Source organism: Pectinophora gossypiella, chromosome 22 (assembly GCF_024362695.1).
Source record: "Pectinophora gossypiella chromosome 22, ilPecGoss1.1, whole genome shotgun sequence".
NCBI lineage: Eukaryota > Metazoa > Arthropoda > Insecta > Lepidoptera > Gelechiidae > Pectinophora > Pectinophora gossypiella.
The window spans coordinates 7,157,787-7,178,936 of record NC_065425.1 but is presented as its reverse complement, the minus strand read 5'-3'; the positions used below and the strand labels follow the sequence as shown (position 1 = coordinate 7,178,936).

The window sequence follows — 21,150 nt, the reverse complement described above, 5'->3', positions numbered from 1 at the left end:
ACCTGAGATGAATTCCTTAGATGAATTACTTCGATGTGGCCATTTTAACTTCTCATAAAACATAACATAAACAGCCTATATATATACGTCCCACTGCTGGGGACAGGCCTCCCCTCAATCAACCTGAGGGAGTATGGAGCATACTCCACCACGCTGCTCCACTGCGGGTTTTAAACCCTCATGTAATTTAAAACTAATAATGGTCTCAATTTTTACCCGGATTGAAATTAATTAAAATGTATCGAGGAAAATGTGTTTTTTAAAAAGGCACTTAAGTGGCTTTCAATATAAAGCGGAATAATACAACCTTTGTTATTAATTTCATTCTTAGCCCTAAATTGGTTGCTTGAGTAGTGATTTATTATAATTTATATTAGTGATGGAATACGGGTTATTATATTAATGTTTTCAACTGAGCGTATACATACAATGTTAAGTGTACATTAACTGTTAATATTATATGTAAGGGTTAAAAACACTCATGATTAGCTGTACGGTTTGGCAAGAAAGAGTAGAAATTGTAGGGCAATATAATAGAGATCTCTAAAGGCAGGTGTTACAACATAACGTGACATAACATCACGACTTTATCCCCAAAGGGATAGGCAAAGATGTACAGAATACACACCCTCCCACGGAGACAACGCTAATTATTAAAAAAAAAAAAAAAACTATTCTTGACATAACTAAATAATAAAACAGTTTTATGAATGAGGATAAAACTACTACCTATTTCTCCCATCAGGTGTCGCTACTGTTGAGTGCCCTTACATTTTGACAGTTCCCCATACTATATGAGTAAACAAACATATTTTTTGGAAATATTGCTTTTTTAGATGAATTGCTTTGATATGGTCATTGTGACCCCCCAGATTTCTGGAGACACCAACTTAATATTGGTTTAGTTCGAGTTCTAAAACTATCTTTATCTCTGTCTTGCGGTCGTTGTAAGTAAAGAACGGCACTATTTTTAGAGTTGTCAGACTAAAATAAAAATAAATTTGTCAAAATTCGCATAATAGATCACTAGATTTGGAAAACGTTGAATCAAAAAAATATACACTTTTTAATTTTAAATTATTGCATAAACAATGCAAGTCAATCTATAATCCCGTCCCCTCTCGTAGGGTCGCGAGCTTCAATATGCATACACTTTGGTACCATGTCACATGATTTTTGACAAATTGCAGTGTAAGTCTCACTAAATGTCAAATATGTTAGTGCGACAGTCCTAAAGTTACATTGCTCATTATACTGCTCATGACTGTACCTGGTTCAAAGATGCCCGTTACACTTGAAAGTAACATCGATACATCAAGTCTACTGTTTATTGCCATACTGTACATCGACGCCTCATAGTGTAGACCACGCAAGCGCCACGTAAAATCACAATCTAAAATGATTTTTTTCCACAAACCCTTAGTTTCTTGCAAATTATTTAAATCCGGGTAAAATGTGAGACCAAATTTTTTTCTTGGAGAAACTAGCTTGCGAAGTTTTGTTAACAAAAATCACTTCCTAACATAGACCATGTATAACAAATAGACGACCAATCTCTGTAAAAGTGTCCGCGCGCATCTTGTACGGTTACGAGTAATCTAAGCTAATTATGTATGAAACCGTGTCACATTAACTTTTTTGACAAATTAAACCGTAAGTTTCATTAAATGTCAAATATGATAGTGCGACAGGGTTCTAAAGTGGGTAAATGATATTGCTCATGACTACACTGTACAACCGATATCATATCATAAACAGCCTATATACATCCCACGGCTGGGCACAGGCTTCCCCTCAATCAACCGGAGGGAGTATGGGGCATACTCCACCATGCTGCTCCACTGCGGGTTGGTGAAGGTGTTTTTACGGCTAACAGCCAACAACAACCAACCGATATTGCACTTTATTTTGACAGCAATAAAATCTTAATTTGTGGGAACGAACTTATACTATCTATATAACTTAATGTATACGTATTTGGAACACGGTTCGGACACTTATTTAGAATCATTCCTTAGAGAGTGAGTCTATTTCTTTATAGGATGTCAGTGCTAACGAATGTGATTTATGAAAAAGGCGCTTTCGTGGTTTTTTCACTATAAGCTGAGGCACTGTGGTTAGTGTCATGCAAACCTTGGCTACCGCTAGTGTTAGAGAGTGTACCTCCGGGGGACATAACGCCGCTGCGGAAGTTGGTCGAGTACGCCTTCGGCGGCTTCTTCGTAGACGGGATGAAGTTTCTGGAACATTCGATTGGGTTTTTGATAAATTATTCCTCGGCTATACAGGTTCTGAGAAGCTGCAGTAGTTTCAGGCGGATGAGACGTTGGAGAAAAAGTAAAAACCCGACGATTTAAAGGGTATTGTTCATTATTACTAATTTAAGAGCCACGCTCTTGTCGGTGTAGCATTCTCCATGCTACTTTTTTAGGAAACAATATTGTGGACAATTTAATATTACATACATACATGAACACACACCTATTTCCCACTGGAGTAAGCAGAGACCATGAATATGGATGGATTTGATATCCAGTTACTTCGATCCTGACACACTTCTCTTGCTTCCTCTACATTCATCAATCGTATCATACACGCACGCCGATTCAGAGTAGATCGTACTAAACCTTTTCTATTCATCTTTAAGTTGGTCAATGTACAATTTAATATTAAAAAAAGAAAATGCTCACCTGGACCGTTCATGGATGGGCATGATCCTCCCGTTGCCCTTATTGACATGCAGGTCCCTCACGTGTCGCAGCAGCCGCGGCAGGTTGGGGAAGGGCGCCTGTCCCTTGCGCACGCGCGCACAGTTGCGCCACAGGCACGGGTAGTCGCTGAACGAGCCGCGGTAGTGGTTCTGCACGTGGCCCGCTGCCGACACGCATGTTGGGGGAAAACCAGGTTAGATTATTCTGATAGCAGAGTTTTGGACTACGTATGTAGCGAGAAACAAACGACGTACAAGGGGGTTAAAATGGCCACATCGAAGCAATTCATTTAAGAAAGCAATATTGCTATTTGACATTTGTTTGCATTGCCAATGTCAAATTGCAATATTGCTTTCATAGATGAATTGCTTCGATGTGGCCATTTTAACCCCCCTGTAATGAGCAATAACATGTATCCACTTTAGAACCCTGTCGCATTATCATATTTGACATTTAATGAGACTTAATTTGTCAAAAAGATAATGTGACATGGTTTCAAAGTGTATACATATTAGTACTCGTGACCGTACAGACATCGACAGATTTTTTTATGTGACTTAGTAGATTTGCCGCAGATATAGTGGTTAATGCTCCCGCCAAGGAGTAAATGCCATTTGCGGCAAATCTACAATAAGTTTAAAAAAAAAATATTGGCAGAGAAGTAAATACCATGAAGTACAAAGTGTATTAAAATTGTTATACATTGTCTTTAGTTTTACAGAAACATACTCACGTTCTAACTTAGGCTTCTTCGTCTCAACGTATGTTCCTATCACTGATGCAGCATTAAATGATAATAACACAGTACAGTTTACAAAAATATAAGATTACGTATAATAATACAACACTAGGCAGAGGTGTATAGTATAAACAGCCACTTCTTAAGTCCCACGTAACAATATAATAGTTTTAAGAAAATTTTAATATCGATAGTCTCAGGCGCTGTCGCCACGAGCGAGAGAATCGCGACGATATTATCGTCGTGCCACGTATTTCTTACATTCTCCTTGGAGCCGTCTCCACACGGCGATATTATCGCGGCGATGCGGCGAGTGGCAATGAGCGCGCGACACGTCATTACATCGCACCGAGCCCGTCGCGACTGGAGCTCTCGCAGCGAGCGCGTAGTCAGCGTTGCCTCTCGCCGAACAAATAATAGCACAACGCGTCGTCAAGGAAACGCGGCGATTCCGTTACGAGTCGTCGCGGACACGCTGCGATTCCGTTACGACTCGCGACGATACGCGGCGGAATTATCGCTTGTTCGTGGAGATTCTCCGACGATAGAAGGGCAGACTCGTCGCGATTCTTTCGCTCGTGAAGACAGCGCCTCAGGCCTCAACGGTGAATTCAAACATATGGCGATGTGTAAGAGCATTCACGCAAAAGCGTTGTCACGTGGATTTGCATAGTGTGACAAGCCACACACGCAACGCGTCGCGTCGCTAGGTCTTAAAACATTCTTGGTGTAAATCCGTTATCCATGTCGGTGTTTCAAGCTGTTACATGTATATTTCGTGATAAATACTTACTGTTCCCTCCGTCGCCGATGCAATGCTCCATGCAGTCTGAGACATCTTCGAATTGGTAGTCGCAGTCACCCCAAGCACATTCGAATGTCATCTCCATCGGGGTCTGGAACAATTTTGCTTTAAACAATTTTGCATATAGCCGGTGCAAATTGCATGGACACCTTAAAACTATACTTGAAAGTTGAGAGCACAATGCTCAAAATGTATGGATGTAAAACCCAAAGTCCATTTCCGCCGATCATAACGCCACCTATGCCAATCGATGAATTATTAATCAGTGTTTTAATCAGAGATTTAGACGTTATGTAAAAAAATAACTCGAAGTGTATGAACGCTATACCCAAATCCTCGTCGATCACGACAGTACGGTCGTTGACGATCTGAGCAATGGGCCACTGTGAGAACACCACAGACCACGCTACGCCACAATTCCTTTGAAGTGTTCCAAAAAACTGACATCTCGATTCCGCGCCACGATGGACAATTAGGTCGTGTAAGAAGATAAATTATGAAATTCTGATTACTAAACAAAGACAGATCGAAAACTAACGAAAAACATTTTCTATTTAACTTATTTATGAATATTAACCAAGAAAAACGTAATAATAAGTCCGACATTTTATCACGTATTTCTATGACGTCACAGTGTGATTTTTCATACAAATTTTTAGTAATTTCGTATTTTAACGTTTAGTAAAAAGTAACTGATTTGACTAGATGGAAACTGGCTTATTGTCTGTAATTACCCCCTCTATATGCCGATGGCCTGTAGTGGGCCAATACGGATTTTAAAATAAGCATAATAAACAGGTACGAACGTGTTGTGAAAGCTCCCGCATCTCCTCGGCGAGCCTGGCCGAGGTTTCCTCGTTGCACTTTGCCGCACGCTCCTCCCAACTCTGTTTAGTGGACGTAGGAAGCGAACGCCACTCGTTCCCCACTATACGAGAGATCTCGCCTGCACAGGAAATTTGTAAGTCAAGTTTGGATACTATACGGTTGGTAGAAGCAACTGACGTAAGTCAAAGAGTAACAGAACAAAATAAGCAGATTATTTTTTATTTATACGATTTTCTGATATTTATTTTATTTTCAAAAAAAAGGAAAAAAGAGAAGGGGCGCGTCACAGGGACTGTAACCTGGAACCTGACAGAGGGCAGCAGTAACTGTCAGTATTATTCAGAGGCGGAGGACAGGGGACGGCTTTGAAATAGACTATTCTAGGCGCCATCCCACTCGCGTCAGACAGAATACTGCGGGGCGGGAGGCAAGGGAAACCTCTGTCCTACTTTTCCCTAAAAAGTAGCATGGATTATGCTACACCGACAAGAGCATGGCTCTTAAATTAGTGATGATGAAATTATTTTCCGATTGGTTATGATAAGTGGTCATGGGGAATCAGTCATACACATAGACTTAGAATTTTACGTGCTTACACGTCATACTTATAAGACACTAACGCCTCCAGCCCTATAGCATGCTATGCTATAAACAAACCAAATCATTCGGTCGAAGTCGCGCATGATATGCGCGCTCCATTTTACGACTGCTGTCCGCATTCATTCTATTTTATATCAAAAATCATTTTTTGCTCTGTTACCCGTTGACTTAAGCAACACTAACCAGAACTAAAGATAATACGAGGTATAAAATTAATAATTGACGAGTTATGATAATTCTATGCAGAATTTGCGACACTCGACGACAGGTTACGACACTGGGACTTCTTTCGCGGCAAGGACTATATTTTAAACCTGGTATTATATTTAGTCCTCGTTTCTTAATAAGGCTGTAAAAGATTAACGAGACAACATCAAAGGATGATACACTGGTTTATATAAAACTATTGGACCACTAAATATCTACGTATTATTCTTTACTTTATAAAATGAAATTAAATGTGATCTAAAGGTTTATATAAACATTTCTATAGTTTAGCTACGAAGTAGGAAATAATTAATGCCAATTGGAAGATTATGTAGTACTATTAATACGAAATCTAATTATCATATCTTTACAACTTCATACGCAATTAAGTTTCAAATTCTCTGGATGGTACATATTTTGCATTATTAAATACATTATCTAAACTATATACTAATATAGTTATAAACTATATACGCTTCGTCAAATGCCTTTATAAAAAGGCCATATTGAAGCAAATCACCTAAAAACACATGTATTAAACATAACATGTAGTAAACATATGCAAATTCTGTCTACATAATGACAAAAAATAGCAATATTGCTTTTTCTGGTGAATTGCTTCAATGTAGCCTTTTTACCTTTATTCCATTCATTCATCGAACATAATTAAGTTTAAGCAGTATTTCAATCCAGATAATTTATAACAGAATTGCAATGAAATTATAGAGAAAGACTTCTGTACTATTTTCTATAGGTACATAACATTATTAATAAAGTTGCTATATATTAATATAACATGGAAATACCTACGTTTCGAGGGTTTATCCTTGCCGGCTAGATTTGTATAATTGTATGAATAGTGTTAGAATAATTTTGACACAGTAAATATCAATTTTGGGTAGGAGGGATTCAAATGCAAGACAGGACATCATAGGCTTCTCTTAACTGAAAGATAGGTGAACATATAATACTTCTCATCAAAAATATCGATATTTTCTAACATTTGAAAGTTTATTTAATAAAAACAATCGTATTCCCACCACAGAGCCTTCCCAGACTTGTGTGAAAATATTATATTAAAATTTTTGGATTAAGAACCTTATACTTGACCTTTCATATTTTTCGACTTTTTTGATGAGAAGTGTAAAATGGGTTAGACACACAATAGACACCACCAACTATTATTAAAACTTACCATACATCGCCATTTTCTATACAGAATTACATACATACATAAGGTCACGCCTATTTTCCATAATTTAGACACTTATTGAATATTAGAGGTATAATTTTGAATACTTTTGAATATATGGAACTTTCACAAATCTCAGTTAAATTTAAAATTCGTAAAAATAATGAGCTCTATCTCTTTTCTGAATTCGTCGAAAGTACACGACGGCACTATTTATTAGTGCTGTCACACTGAACTGAAGGCATTATGTACGTCAGTATTAGCTACCGAATAGAAACTTACCGAAAGTAGACTCGGGGTTGTTGGCGATGATCGCCTTCCTTACTTCGCTGGAGTATAGTATGTACCCGGTGACGATCTTCTGCTTCTGTTCCTTCTTCTTCTTGCCCGGTGTGGCGGTTGGTCGTTCCGTGCCGCTCGACATTGATGGGTTGTATGAGTTGCTGTTACCGCCTGGAGGAGGTACAATCAATGAGCAAAAGTTCAGTCACTGAGCCAAACAAATTAAACCGTAAGTCTCATTAAATGTCAAATATGATAGTGCGACAGGGTTCTAAAGTGGGTACATGATATTGCTCATGACTGTACCTATAGAGAGCGGCGTGGCGGGTGAGGCCAGCGAGGAGTCGTCAAGCGAGTTCTCGAGGATCATCTCCACGTCCTGACTGCCGATCGTCGTGTTGATTAGGTTCGTGAACTGCGGCTTGCCGTCCTACGACAAACAATATCCAAATCAAAATTCTTTCATTCAAACCATAATTATTATTCTTTATTGTGCACATAACAAGAAAATACAAAACAATGAAAATATAAAACCAAAGGTAGGCTTATCTCTGAAAGAGATCCAACCCTGCACGGTGGGAAATATTATGGGGTTTAGAAGGTTACGCAGTATACCTTATACAGAAGAGTATACAAAAAACTAAACAAATATAAAATGTACAAATAAATAATACCGATATAAGTAAGTAGTCGTTACATGAGCCATGTCAGGGGCCCTTGGCGGCTCAATAATAACCCTGACAACAGGGTTGATGGGGTTGATAATCCACCTCACAACCCACACGATAGAAGAATAGAAGAAGAACAAATAATCATGAAAAGAAATTATGTTTAAATATATAATTATACTCATATATTAGACACCTAAATATAATAATAATCGGTGAATCGGCATTAAACATGGAAGCATCCTTATGGCTCAAAAATGACGCAACAAAAAATATGCCGCGGGAGGTGGGGCTTCAAAATAATAATAATAAAAACACTTTATTGCACACAAATTTACAAGACACTTACAGGATAAACTTATTCTAATGTGGGCAAAGGCGGCCTTATCGCTAAGAGCGATCTCTTCCAGACAACCTTCTGCAGAGGATATAGTACACTTGTACAGATGCAGTGTAAAAAAAATATATAAAATAATCATGTCGAGCTGGACGTTATTGCCGACAGGTATTGCTTATGAGTATGTCAATTTATTTCCGAAACGACATAAATAGCTGAGCACAGACAAATGGCGACGTAACATCATCATCTCCTTAGCATTATCCCGTTTTTTCACAGGGTCTGCTTACCCAAAAGATTTGATATGTCCGTATGTTTTTTACAGAAGCGATTACCTATCTGACCCGCGAAATCCAAGACTTCTGGCCACCCCGGTAGAGATAACATCTGTACGTGTAACTTACCAAGGAATCCATATGTATGGTGGGGTTGAAGGGCTTCTGCGTGAAGGCGCTGGATGAGGATTGCACGTCCTGGGGCGTGGCCAGCGCGGGCGGGCCCAGAGACTTCGAGAAGAAGTAGATCTGCAAACATACATCTTTTTAGAAAATCTTTAATAATGTTCATCACAACACATAGCACTTTTGTTGTATTTTTTTTTGTTTTGTATTACACATATGTTTGTTTCGGTTCTTCGTTTTGTAGCACTTTTGAAAGTTTGATTTAACGGCCTCCGTGGTCCAGTGGAGGTTCCGGGTTCGAATCCCGGTGAGGACATATCACAAAATCACTTTGTGATCCCTAGTTTGGTTAGGAAATTACAGGCTGATTGTCCAAAAAGTAAGATGATCCGTGCTTCGGAAGGCACAATACAATACAAATACACTTTATTGCACCAAAATAAAAAGAAATAATTACAAAAAGCACGTACGTTAAGCCGTTGGTTGGATTTCTTCCAGCTAACCTTGGACAGCCTGAAAAAAACTCAGTGGGCCGGTATTATCACGCAATAAATGAGTTAATGGTGTAGGGACCGTGGACTAGTTCGGTCGTTGATCTTACAACCCTCAGCCCAACTTGGCACCCTCAGGCCTGTTGTCTTAAACTTTGTACCGGGTGAGAGCCTTCAGCGCTCCCCATTTGTTCGGCCAAGTAGTTAATGCCATCTGCGGCAAATTTACAATAAGTCACTTCAAAAAATAATCTTACAACCCAAACGAGAAGAGGAATATCGTACCTCGTCTACAGTGACGTCCTTCGTGTGCTCGAACTTGCGCAGGCCGGACTTGAGCTTGCGCGCGACGCGGCTCGACTCGTCGTACACTGACTCGCACACGTACACGTCGCCCTCCGATATCTCTGTCGGACGACCTGCGGACAACAATACAGGCTGCTGGCGACATCGTAACGAATACTGAGGGGGATGATTCAGACCATGATTCTATGTTGATATCAAGTAGAATTAACAGTCGCAAAAGTATTTAACTGAAAATAATTTTAAAAAAATACCCCGACAAAAAAAACATACATAACAAACAGCTTATATACGTCCCACTGCTGCGCAACCGGAGGGGGTATGGAGCATACTCCACCAGGCTGCTTCAATACGGGTTGGTGGAGGTATTTTTACGGCTAATAGCCGGGACCAACGGCTTAACGTGCCCTCCGAAGCACGGAATCATCTTACTTTTTCGGACAATCAGCAAAAAAACAAAAACTGGTTTTGTTTGTGTATGTGTTTGTCTGTGTTTTTTAATGTTGTGTTTATGTATTTTCCGAAGTTGCCAAACTTACATTTGAGATAGTCATCGTAGTCCAGCACTGCGCATTTGCCGACGATGCCCACGAGTGGACTTGTGTCATGCATCGTTGTCAGGAGCACCTCTTGTTTGTAGAAAGGCTGTAATTGATAGACGACATTGTAGTATTCTTGACATTGTAGGAGATATTGTTTCATACAGTTCAATTGTGTGAGCTTTTCTGAAGATTGCCAATATGATATCGATAATATAACATAGCAGCGTAGATTATATTAGTTAGTTCTTACCATACTCTATAGACAAAGGAATCAAATGTTAATTTTCATAAAAAAAAAAACAAAAATCGTTAATATAATAAAAATCCCACAACACCAATACCTCGATTTGTCTATGTGAGTGGAGTTCGCTAATAATATTATGTATTAAAACACAGTTAACTAATAGCTAAGAGATCTTAAATCTTTGAAATAAAACTGCAAACGCTTATATAAAAATTAAAAATATAATTTATAACCGTCCTGTATAGGCAAAACTAATTACAAAAGAAAACAATTTTGCCAAATAAGAAACATACGTAACTTCGTCACATCCAACTAGACGCTCAAGTGTTCTGAGTCTAACCTGGTCCAAACGAATACAAAATTTTAAATAAGATGTTTAAATAAAGAATTTCAAAATTAACTGCTATTTGATATTTTACCTTACTGATGATGTTGGATACTTCTGAAGGGAAGATCAAGAACGGTCCGCGGAAGTAGCATTTGTTGCTGAAACAAAAGTAAACATTTCATTTAAAGCGTTTGTCACACAAGCACGTTATGCTTATACATAAGCTCATATGAACTAAGTATTAGGTGGTGGTGGTTAGACAAGCAACTGTCGAAATTGTGTTTTAATAATCAGAAATCAGAATCATTTATTCAACGTAATTATCATAGATAAACTTGTTGAAGGTCAATGTAACATTTTTGAATTTACGTCATTTCGCAAGGTGTTATGGCTGAGGAGAAGAAATGACAAGAAACTGAAACAGCAACACATCTTTTAAAAACCAATGAGGATATACAATACAAGTTATTTAATAACTAGAGGAACACATTCAATACCAGACATTTTTATCATTTAGGTAGACATTAATCTTATAATAAGCTTTTTTACATAAAGTAAGCTTCACATGAGCTTTAAATTTATTTTCTGACAAATTTTAAATATCTGGTATTTTATTGTAAAAACGTATACATAACCCCAAAAAAGATGAATTTAATTAACTTAATCTAGAATTTTGAATAGCAATTTTATGTTTATTTCTTGTATTGTAGGTATGCGGCATTACTTCATAATTTCCCATTATGGCCACGAGCCAAAAAACTGTATTGTCCCTGAATCCAAGAAATGTCACAAATTCTTCATCATCAATGTTATAATGTTACCTCGGTGGGAAATAGGCTTGAGTTTATGTATATATGTGTACGCATGTGTATGTATGTGTATGTGTATGTGTGTGTGTGTGTGTGTGTGTGTGTGTGTGTATGTATGTGTATGTATGTGTTTGTGTGTCTATGTGTGTGTGTGTGTGTGTGTGTGTCTATGTGTATGTATGTATGTATGTGTGTATGTACAGTCATGAGCAATATAATGTACCCACTTTAGGTCTCTGTCGCACTAACATATTTGACATTTACTGAGACTTACAGTCCAATTTGTCAAAAAAGTTATTGTGACATGGTACCAAAGTGTATACATACATATTAATGCTCGTGACCGTATGTGTATGTATTTGTATGCATGTGCGTATGTATGGGAAAAACGGGATAACGCTAGGGAGATGATGATGGCGCGCGTCACTGGTGTACTCACTCGCCAGTCTCCCAGATAGTGTCGACCTGCGCGATCATCTGCTTGCCGCCGTCGGTGACGACGTACACGTAGTCGCCCGTCTTGATCACGCCCGAGCACACGGTGTTGTACTGCTCGTAGTACGTGTTCTCATCGTCCGTGCCCAGCGGGTTGTACATCACTACGTCCTGGTGACAATAATGAGAAGTTTTTTTTTGACGTAACTTTTTGGCATTAACTACTTGGCCGGACAAATGGGGAGCGCTGAAGGCTCTCATCCGGTACAACGTTTAAGACAACAGGCCTGAGAATGCCCAGTTGGGCGCGAACCTCGGCTCAGGGCGTAGTCTGAGAGGAAAAATATTTCAAAGAATTAATCGACCCTAGAATGATACGTAACACGCCTATTAAGTACGTGTCTAAAGGGGCTTTATTTTTGAAACGGTCGCCTTCAACTTGCGTGCGAAAATATATACCTGTCTCATCTCGCAAATGACAAGTTCTGATGTGATATGTGAAATAGGTTTACAGGGTGTTAGTGACATCGTAACGAAAATTTTGAGGGATGATTCAGACCATTGTTCATTGATCAAGTGGATTTTTCCGTCGCAAAAGTATGGAAATAAAAATAATTAAAAAATATTTTTTTTTTTTAAATATTTATTTTTGCGTCCATTTCATATCAACTCAGGGGTATGATTCTGCTCATGATTCTGAGTTAATGTCAAGCGAAATGTTCCGGCGATAGGATAGGAAAATGGCAGGTGAAACTTTTAAAGAAGGTGTTTGCAAAAATTAGCATCTTTTTTTATTAAATAAGGAGCGCTGAGGGCTCTCACCCGGTAACGAATCAGCACCCATTAAATATTCATCAACTTACGTTACAAACATTTTGCTAACTTACCGGTCTTTCCTTCTCTTGTACGTTCTCCAATATCTCCAACTCGGCAAGCTCGTCCTTGTGCTTCTCAACGCGCTCGCGGAAGACGGACACTGTTCTGTTTGGCTCTAGAGGTACCTATATAGAAAGTAAATAAATAATGTTATAGCGTATATAGGTTATGGCCTAACTGCTTGGGCTTCAAATGGTTCATTTTACAACTTAAAAAAAATAATTGTTATGTATATTTTTTAGTATATTTCACTACTAAGGCCGCCTAAGGCCGCCTGTTGTGCTTTTCTGTATATGTTGTCCTTTGTATTTTGTGTCCATTGTGCTCAATAAAGTATTTTATCTATCTATCTATCTACTAAACGCCCCCTATTATACGGGTCTTACACATGAACTATAAATGGAATGAAATAAAAGGCGTTTGTAATGTAGGCACGTGGAATTCTACAACTTACGTCTCTGGGAATAAGAGTGACTTCTTTTTCAGCTCCCTCCCACACCTTGATCTTCTTGAACCAGCGGTGTTTCGTGCTGTAGCGGCTTTCGCACACATACACGTCCTTATCCACGAAACCTGTAATAAAATAGTGATTAAATGATTTTTGTTTTATATAGCCACCTGATACGACAAGATTCATTTATAACAAACATTATAGAAGGAAAAATTGAAGGGAAGAGAGGAAGGGGTAGACCTAGGATAACATTTATGAAACAAATAAAAGAGAAGGTGCAGGTCGTGTCGTATCGGGAGGTGAAGGTTTTGGCGGGAAGAAGAGAGAAGATTACTCCACCGACAAGAGCGCAGCTCTTAAATAGAGAGAGAGATACTCGTGCTTAGGGAAACTCACAAAGAGAAAATAGAGGAGGACCCGTGTTGTAATGGTTAACACGCTCATCCCGGCTCGACAAGAGCTGCGGGTTCAAGTCCCGTCAAAGACAGATTTTTTCAATTAAATTTTCTCCTCGTCTTGAGACAAAAGTGTTTATGCCGTCGTGCGCATAGCACTGTGTCGATTCTTTTCTGATTTTATGAATGCTTCTTCCGAGTAGTTTCTGTTTACAGCATCATCAGCCGTACGACGCCCACTGCTAGGCATAGGCCTCCCCCAAGGATCTCCACGACGATCGGTCCTGCGCTGCCCGCATCCAGCGGCTTCCCGCGACCTTCAACAGATCGTCTGTTTACATATTTAATATGAAAACGAAGTTTACCTAAGACGTCTTTATTACATTATTAAATTCCGGGTACGCGACCAATGGTGTGCAGTACAGACATAATCCAAACGTATATATTGAACGCTACCTTCGGGTCTGAACTTGAAGTACTCCTTGACGTTCATAACATAACATTGTCCCAATACTTGGTCCAGGGGCACGGTGCGGTGTGTTTCGGTCTTGAACACTTCTTGTTGGAGGAACTTGCGTGTGCGTACGTGGAATGTCTCGTGAGGCCTGGAAGATGTATAGATTATAGCGAAAAGAAACAATAGACATAACACAAGCTAACGACTATATCCCAATCGGCGTAGTCAGAGGTACATCCATCGCAAGATGAATTATGTTTGTTTTCCCATTGTTTTTTTAAATATATTTATTTCTTTTTTGTATTCCATCATCCCGCGCTCCAATACATAAAGTACTCTCACCCTAAGGTTGCCTGGCAAAAACTGCTGTTTAGCAATAAGGTCGCCTATTTTATTCGTTTGTACATGTCCTATACTTATCTTTGTGCAATAAATAATTGATTGATTGCTTGATGAACTTTAGTACCCAAGCCTCATCAAGCTTCCTGTTAGACCAACGTGATAGGTGTGTAGCAGAGTACAAACTCTGCACATACTGGCCTTTCGTTCTGACCGTCATCGTTTTAAATTACGAAATTCTCATTCTATTCCGCATTTCCTTTCATTTTACACTGACTCATTGCATCACCGACCTTCATAAAAACAACACAAGTATATTATACTGTTTAGGGCCGTGCCCTCTTAATTCTTGATCCTTTTGTGAAGTGTGTATATTGTGAACTATGTATATTCCTACACTGTTTGTGAAGTGTTTTTAATAAAATGTATATATTCCTGCTTGCTTCTAATTTATCATCGTTATCACCAATCATTCCCCTAGTCTGCCGGCACGTCGGATACCATCCTCACCACCCAGCGTGCCGCAGGTGGTAGGCAACGCGCCTGCATATATCTGTATAACAATGCTAAACCCTCACCTGAAATAGACATTGCAGTACATCATGGGCACGCCCTCGTTGTTGGTCCAAACCCGTTCACACTGCACTATGGCGGGCTCCTTAGACCCCTTCTCTGGTTGCAGATATACGAAGTCTCCCTTCCCGTACTGTGTTTGTGGCGGAGCGTTACCTGCTGTCATTGACTCGTCTGTGCTTGACCTGTCAATGAATTGAATTATATTATGATTGTTTAAAAAGTTCATATAAAGGAATTTGGGTATGAGAATTAATAGCAGAATTAGCAGGCATTAGGCCGGGTTTCCACTGACGCGGAGATGGGCGGAGACGAGCGGAGATGTGCGTATTTGACCAATCACAACGTTCGAGAGAGCGAAAAACGAAGACGCTGTCACTCTCTCCCTCACGGTGATTGGTCGATTCCTGCACATCTCCGCTCATTTCCGCACAGCTCCGCGTCAATGGAAACGCAGCCTTATGGTGTACTGCTCTACTTTAGAAAAGGGAGATCGAAATCAGAGACATTATAGGCATTCAAAAATCGAATTACCCTCCTATATCACTCAATATGGTCTAGACAGTATTACCGTAAAAACTATAATGAGTCAATTGCAACTTGACACCAAGGTTGGTAAGATCGGTTTTCAGTTCAACCTTTTCGATATCCTCATACAACTAATCTTCAAATCGAAGTTCGGTTTTGCTAGTCATATTAGAGCCTATCATAACATCGACCTGGGATAGACATTTAGGAGTCGCCGTCGCCGGACACGGCTTGGATGATGATGATGATGACAACTAATTAAACCGTTGCAACACTCATGGTTATTGTGTTGCTATAGAATCTTACTAATAAATAAATATAATAAAAATAGAATATTAATAAATAGAAATTAAATATAATGAATAGTCTTACTTTTGTGCTGAATCTAGATCTTACTTTTAAATGGTTGTAAAATGTTGCTAAGGAGGAAGAGGGAGAGCGCAAAGGCTTTGTCTTCTTCACACGTAGGCGGCGACGATAATAATGAGTATAAAATTTTTGAATAAAGAATTTGTATGGAGTGTCCGGGGTGTGGTGTTGCTCGAAGGCAGTTGTAGCACACCTTGTCGTTCCAGAGATAAAAAAGCCATGCCTGGTGCTCCAAGAGGGACTATTTTACGTAAGCTCATGTACCTGGTCTCGTCTTCGTCCTCGGTCTCCTGCAGCAGCTTGCACTGCTTGACGAGCTCGACGCTGGTGGCGAGCGCGTCCCGCGTGAAGTGCAGCGCGGGCGACTGCAGCGCGGCGCGGCACAGCAGGTCGCGCTGCGCGATGTAGTACGCCTGCAGCTCCACTGAGTCCTCGAAGATCTGGCTGTCCGTGCGGGACAGGCGCCGGGCACTGAACGACACACGTATAACGCACATATTGTCTAATAACGCATGGAACCAATGTACAATCAAAGAGCAAAAGTTCAGTCACTGACCCCAGCGAATTATTTGTAAACAGTGGTGAAATTATGAGCCATTAGTTGTCATAATTATAAAATTTATTGTTTTGTAGGTGTTTTCGGTCTATTACAGAAACGACATGTAACCAGGTCTTAAGTGCAACCAGTTAATTTATTACTTTGCAAGAAACTGATTGGACTTTTCCAGCTTATCGTACATGTGTTGTTGTTGTCTGTTGTGAGATCTTTACATTTTAAACACAGGATGGTTTAAAAACTCACCGTTCAAAAACAGCGAACATGTCCTGCTGGAAGTGATCGAGCCGCTTGTACAGTCCCTTGTCGAGTCTCCTCTTGACGAGGTCCAGAGATATCGCGCGAACCTTCTCGCCGTTGGACGTCTCGTCGTGCTCCGGCAGTTCTGCCATGCTGTCTGAATAACATCTGCGAAAAATAACGACATTGTTCAACAAATACCCAAAACAAATGTTAGACTACATAATATAACATAAACAGCCTATACACGTCTCAGGGCACAGGCCTCCCCTGAATCCACCGGAGGGGTTATGTAGCATACTCCACCACGCTGTTCCACTGCGGGTTGGTGGAGGTGTTTGGGCTAGTGCCCGGGACCAACGGCTTAGCGTGGCTTGCGAAGCACGGAATCATCTTACTTTTTCCCCTTTAAGACAATTTAATCGAAATGTGATGTGACACCAAACGGCGATTATCCCTGTATACACTATGGGAGTGCACCCAAAGACAATCCCCGGTTTGTGTAGGACTATTGCAGAATATGGGAACAAAGGGAACTGGGCTATTGGGTTGGGGGTTAGTGGACCGGATATTGGGGCTATGGGGGACTATGGTGCCTGCTCGTCCAATGTTGGTAACATGGATACAATGAGCAGGCGGTGACTCGCCACTCACTGGATGGGCCACCTATTATTATTATATTTCTGTTGCCATCTCACCTGCCCTCTTCATCTTGGTGGTTGTAGACCGTAGTGAACAGTGTTAGCAGTAACTCTTGAACTAGAGCCGGCACGTCGGGTATAGCATCGTCGTCTTCCCTGTTGACCGAATAACGGTTTCGATAAATGTATCGCATTTACATTCCTTCCGCCTTACCAATAAAAAATAAACAAGCGAAGTTCAAGTCCAAGAAATCAAGTTCAAGTTCAATGGAATTATTTGATAATTGAATTACCAAAAAGATTTGATGCGAGTCTAAGCGGTAGAGTCAGAAGACGAAGGCTTAGGCGAACATATCACGATGAAATCCAGTAGGGCTAACATACGCAACGTGATAAAATGTTGTCACGGTCATTTTATGGATTCGATTGGTGCTAATATGTGAACCCAAATACGTCATGTCGTTCTGTCAAAATACGAACAAAATCACGTGACACGCATGTTAGGGAAAAAACAAACTCGATTACCGATTTCGACAAAACGCTGCGCATGTTATCCCTGCTTGATGTTTAAATGAAAGCCAAGGTCAAGCGTATTCGAAACCGGCGAACTTGCATCCTCATGCGGCCCTCTCATCGAAGTCCTCACTTCGACGGGTGGGGAAGAAGCGAAAGTGGTGGGTAAATGTAATTCTGTGGTCTCGGCCTAACTGGAAATAGGCGTAATCTTGTGTATGTATGTAAGAAGTAACTTACCTAAGCAACTGTTTCGTCTGCAAACAAACCCTCTGCAGTATCAAAGCGTCTTTATATATCTGCGAGTCCGGTTCATTATACTTGCAGGCGTTATCGAACATCAGTATGAAGTCTGACGCGAGTTCGTTGACCGAGGAATAGACCCCGTTCTTGAGTTTATGGGCGATCTTCTCCATGTCTATCGGGTTCTTTATGAGTTCGTAGTAGTCTGGGTACTCGGTTTTGCTCGGTAGTTTCATGAAGATCAGGGCTAGTTGGCGGTTGGCTGTCGAAAAGAATGAAACGTTTATTTAAAATAACGTTGTACATGAAACTGCTGGACAGACTATTGCACCCTTCCAAAGAAAAATTGAGTACTAAAGAAATGAATACCATGAATAATTGTTTTCGAAAGGAATAACATTAATCATAAATTAATTCAAAAAAAGAATAGCTGAGAGGAATAGACAACACTACTCTCCAGTATTATAACGAAAAAGACAGAATAAGAAATATTAAATACAACATAACCAACCTTTAGGATCCCTATAATCTCTTATGGCGTCATACAGCGTCCTAAGTTTCTGTTCAAACGGCGAAAGCTGCCTCGACTTAGCAGCTTTGAATGTCTTCAACGGCGTCTTCCGTTCGTAATTGCTGTTCACTTCTTTGAGTTTCTCGTTCAGCACGCGTTCTAGAAGGTTCGCGTCTTCGTATATCATTGAACCTTCTTCGTTGAATTGGCGGCAATTTGAGAACATTAGACGGAAATCTGATACTATCTCGTCTATTGAGTTGTAGCGATCATTCTGTGGGGAAATGATGAATGATGTAGGTAACCTTCACAATTTACAGGTTTCATTATCAAGTAACGTACAGTTAAGCAAAAAAATCATGTCAAAAAAGTGATGCATGGGTCGAATGAAAAAAAGTAACTTCTAATTAACTTCTTTATATTTTTAATTTATAATAAAAAAAATATGCTTGCATTTGTGACGTATTGCTAATTATTTGAATAAAGGACATCCAAAAAAAAACTAACGATCACGCACACACTCGTCTCGCCGCCATTCCTCTTCTATCCCCTCTCCCACGCATTACCCTTCTCTTTCGCTCCATCACCTCTTTCATTTCATTACGTTCCGTTTCCCACATATATAATTATTATTGCACGTTTATCTTTACATTTATGTTACGGAAAATTACAAAATGATAACAATATAATACTCATTACTCACCTGATGGTGGGGACAAATCACAAAAATCACTTTGTGATCCCTAGTTTGGTTAGGACATTACGGGCTGATCACCTGATTGCCCAAAAAGTAAATTGAACCGTGCTTCGGAAGGCACGTTAAGCTGTTGGTCCCGGTTATTACTTACTGATGTAAGTTAGTAGTCGCTACATGAGTCATGTCAGGGGCCTATGGCGTCTCAGTAATAACCCTGACACCAGGGTTGATGGGGTTGGTAATCCACCTCACAATCTACACGATAGAAGAAGATTACTCACCTTAATATTAGCCTCAATGGTGATCATATCAATTGGCCTGTCAATCACATTGTAGTACTCCGGATACAACTTCTTGCTGGGTTTCTCCATAAACAGCAGCATGGGTTGTCTCCCATCAGAGCAGGTGAACTCCATTAGCTGACGGGCGATGTAGTGGAGTTTTTTCTTGAGGGGGAGATTGGATTTGGGAGCGGGAGAGCTTGCTGGCGACGCGGACACTGGGAGGGGGTTTACTCGCGGACGACCTGGGGGGAAGAAGAGAACTTTATATAACAATATTACATATTTACTCCCGCAGGGCCGTGGTAGCCCAGCTGGATAACCACTTGACTTTTACTGTGAGGTTGCAGCTTCGAATCCATCACGGGCCTAAAGCAATGATTTTCGAATTTGTTTTTGTGTTCTGCAAAAAGAGATTGTGATTTTCGAGTGTCCCTCATCGGGAATCGAACCCGGGTCTCTAGATCGTGAGGACAATACCCTAGCCACCAGACCACGGGGGCTGTTATTTGTTTCGCTAGGACATTACGGACTGAATCACCTGGTTGTCCGAAAAAGTAAGATGAGTCCGTGCTTCAAAAGGTACGTTAAGCCGTTGGTTCCGGGATACTAGTCCAAATGCCTCCAGCAGCCATTAGGGGAGCAGCGTTGTGGAGTACGCTCCACGCTGTGGGACGCCAATGCCCAGCAGTGGGACGTATGTAGGACGTTTATATATAAATAGAGATTACGACTATATTGCATGTAAATATATAAATATACATTACCTCTGGGTCTGGGCGTGTTGACCTGCGCCTGATTCTTGACTGAGGATAAGCTCTCATCGTCGCTGGACGAGCTTTGGACTATATCCAGCAACTCTTGCACGCGCTGTTGCATCAATCTGATATAGAATAAAAAAAATGAATAATTATAACATTTAATATTGCAAAGCTGAAGTGGCAGTGGGCAGGACACATAGCGAGGAGAACCGATGGCCGCTGGGGCGGAAGGGTTCTGGAGTGGTGACCACGTGGCGGACGACGCTCAGTGGGTAGGCCCGCTACAAGGTGGACCGACGATCTGGTGAAGGTCGCGGGAAGCCGCTGGATGCGGGCCGCGCAGGACCGATCGTCGTGGAGATCCTTGGGGGAGGCCTATGCCCAGCAGTGGGCGTCATACGGCTGATGATGATGATTGTTCACTATGATCCTGTGATACACCGGGAGTTTGCTTCTCAAACGCAAATAAGAGTGTGGCGACATAAGATGGGCGTCAAGTATAAGAACTGGCGGAAGCTAATTCAAATTCAAAAATATCTTTATTCAGTAGGTTACATAGTTACACTTTGAATCGTCATTTTTTACAAAACGAACGTCTCATCCGCCTAAAACTACTGCAGCTTCTCACAACCTGTATAGCCGGGGAAAAGAAGCTGCAAGAATAAACCTCGCTACAGGGCCCTAGACGTTCTTAAAAAAACATAAAATACGGATATATAATTTAGTAATTTGGCTGCCTGATATCAGTTCCCAGACAATTAATCTTATGCATTCATATCTTCTAGATAATCACTAAT

General features: G+C 40.4%; 2 protein-coding genes across 3 annotated transcripts in view; both read right to left on the bottom strand.

The window, feature by feature from the left end:
- LOC126377010 (soluble guanylate cyclase 88E) overlaps positions 1-21,150 on the bottom strand; it is a 327,862-nt gene that overhangs the window by 179,546 nt on the left and 127,166 nt on the right. The gene's annotated exons all lie outside the window — the stretch shown is intronic.
- Positions 1-21,150, bottom strand: part of LOC126376986 (protein polybromo-1) — a 35,976-nt gene that overhangs the window by 1,982 nt on the left and 12,844 nt on the right. The window contains exons 9-30 of one of the 2 annotated variants that reach the window (XM_050024551.1): positions 20,360-20,475; positions 19,593-19,837; positions 18,615-18,888; positions 18,101-18,365; positions 17,405-17,503; positions 16,713-16,874; positions 16,175-16,381; positions 15,019-15,198; positions 14,101-14,249; positions 13,253-13,371; positions 12,810-12,923; positions 11,927-12,093; positions 10,770-10,836; positions 10,104-10,209; positions 9,547-9,680; positions 8,774-8,893; positions 7,671-7,794; positions 7,365-7,535; positions 5,062-5,201; positions 4,244-4,346; positions 2,691-2,886; positions 2,134-2,240 (exon numbers count right to left, since the gene is read on the bottom strand). In XM_050024551.1, coding sequence (XP_049880508.1) covers positions 2,134-2,240; positions 2,691-2,886; positions 4,244-4,346; positions 5,062-5,201; positions 7,365-7,535; positions 7,671-7,794; positions 8,774-8,893; positions 9,547-9,680; positions 10,104-10,209; positions 10,770-10,836; positions 11,927-12,093; positions 12,810-12,923; positions 13,253-13,371; positions 14,101-14,249; positions 15,019-15,198; positions 16,175-16,381; positions 16,713-16,874; positions 17,405-17,503; positions 18,101-18,365; positions 18,615-18,888; positions 19,593-19,837; positions 20,360-20,475 — 3,365 coding nt within the window. The remainder of the gene's footprint in view (positions 1-2,133; positions 2,241-2,690; positions 2,887-4,243; positions 4,347-5,061; positions 5,202-7,364; positions 7,536-7,670; positions 7,795-8,773; positions 8,894-9,546; positions 9,681-10,103; positions 10,210-10,769; positions 10,837-11,926; positions 12,094-12,809; positions 12,924-13,252; positions 13,372-14,100; positions 14,250-15,018; positions 15,199-16,174; positions 16,382-16,712; positions 16,875-17,404; positions 17,504-18,100; positions 18,366-18,614; positions 18,889-19,592; positions 19,838-20,359; positions 20,476-21,150) is intronic. The other variant, XM_050024552.1, reaches the window with a different exon arrangement.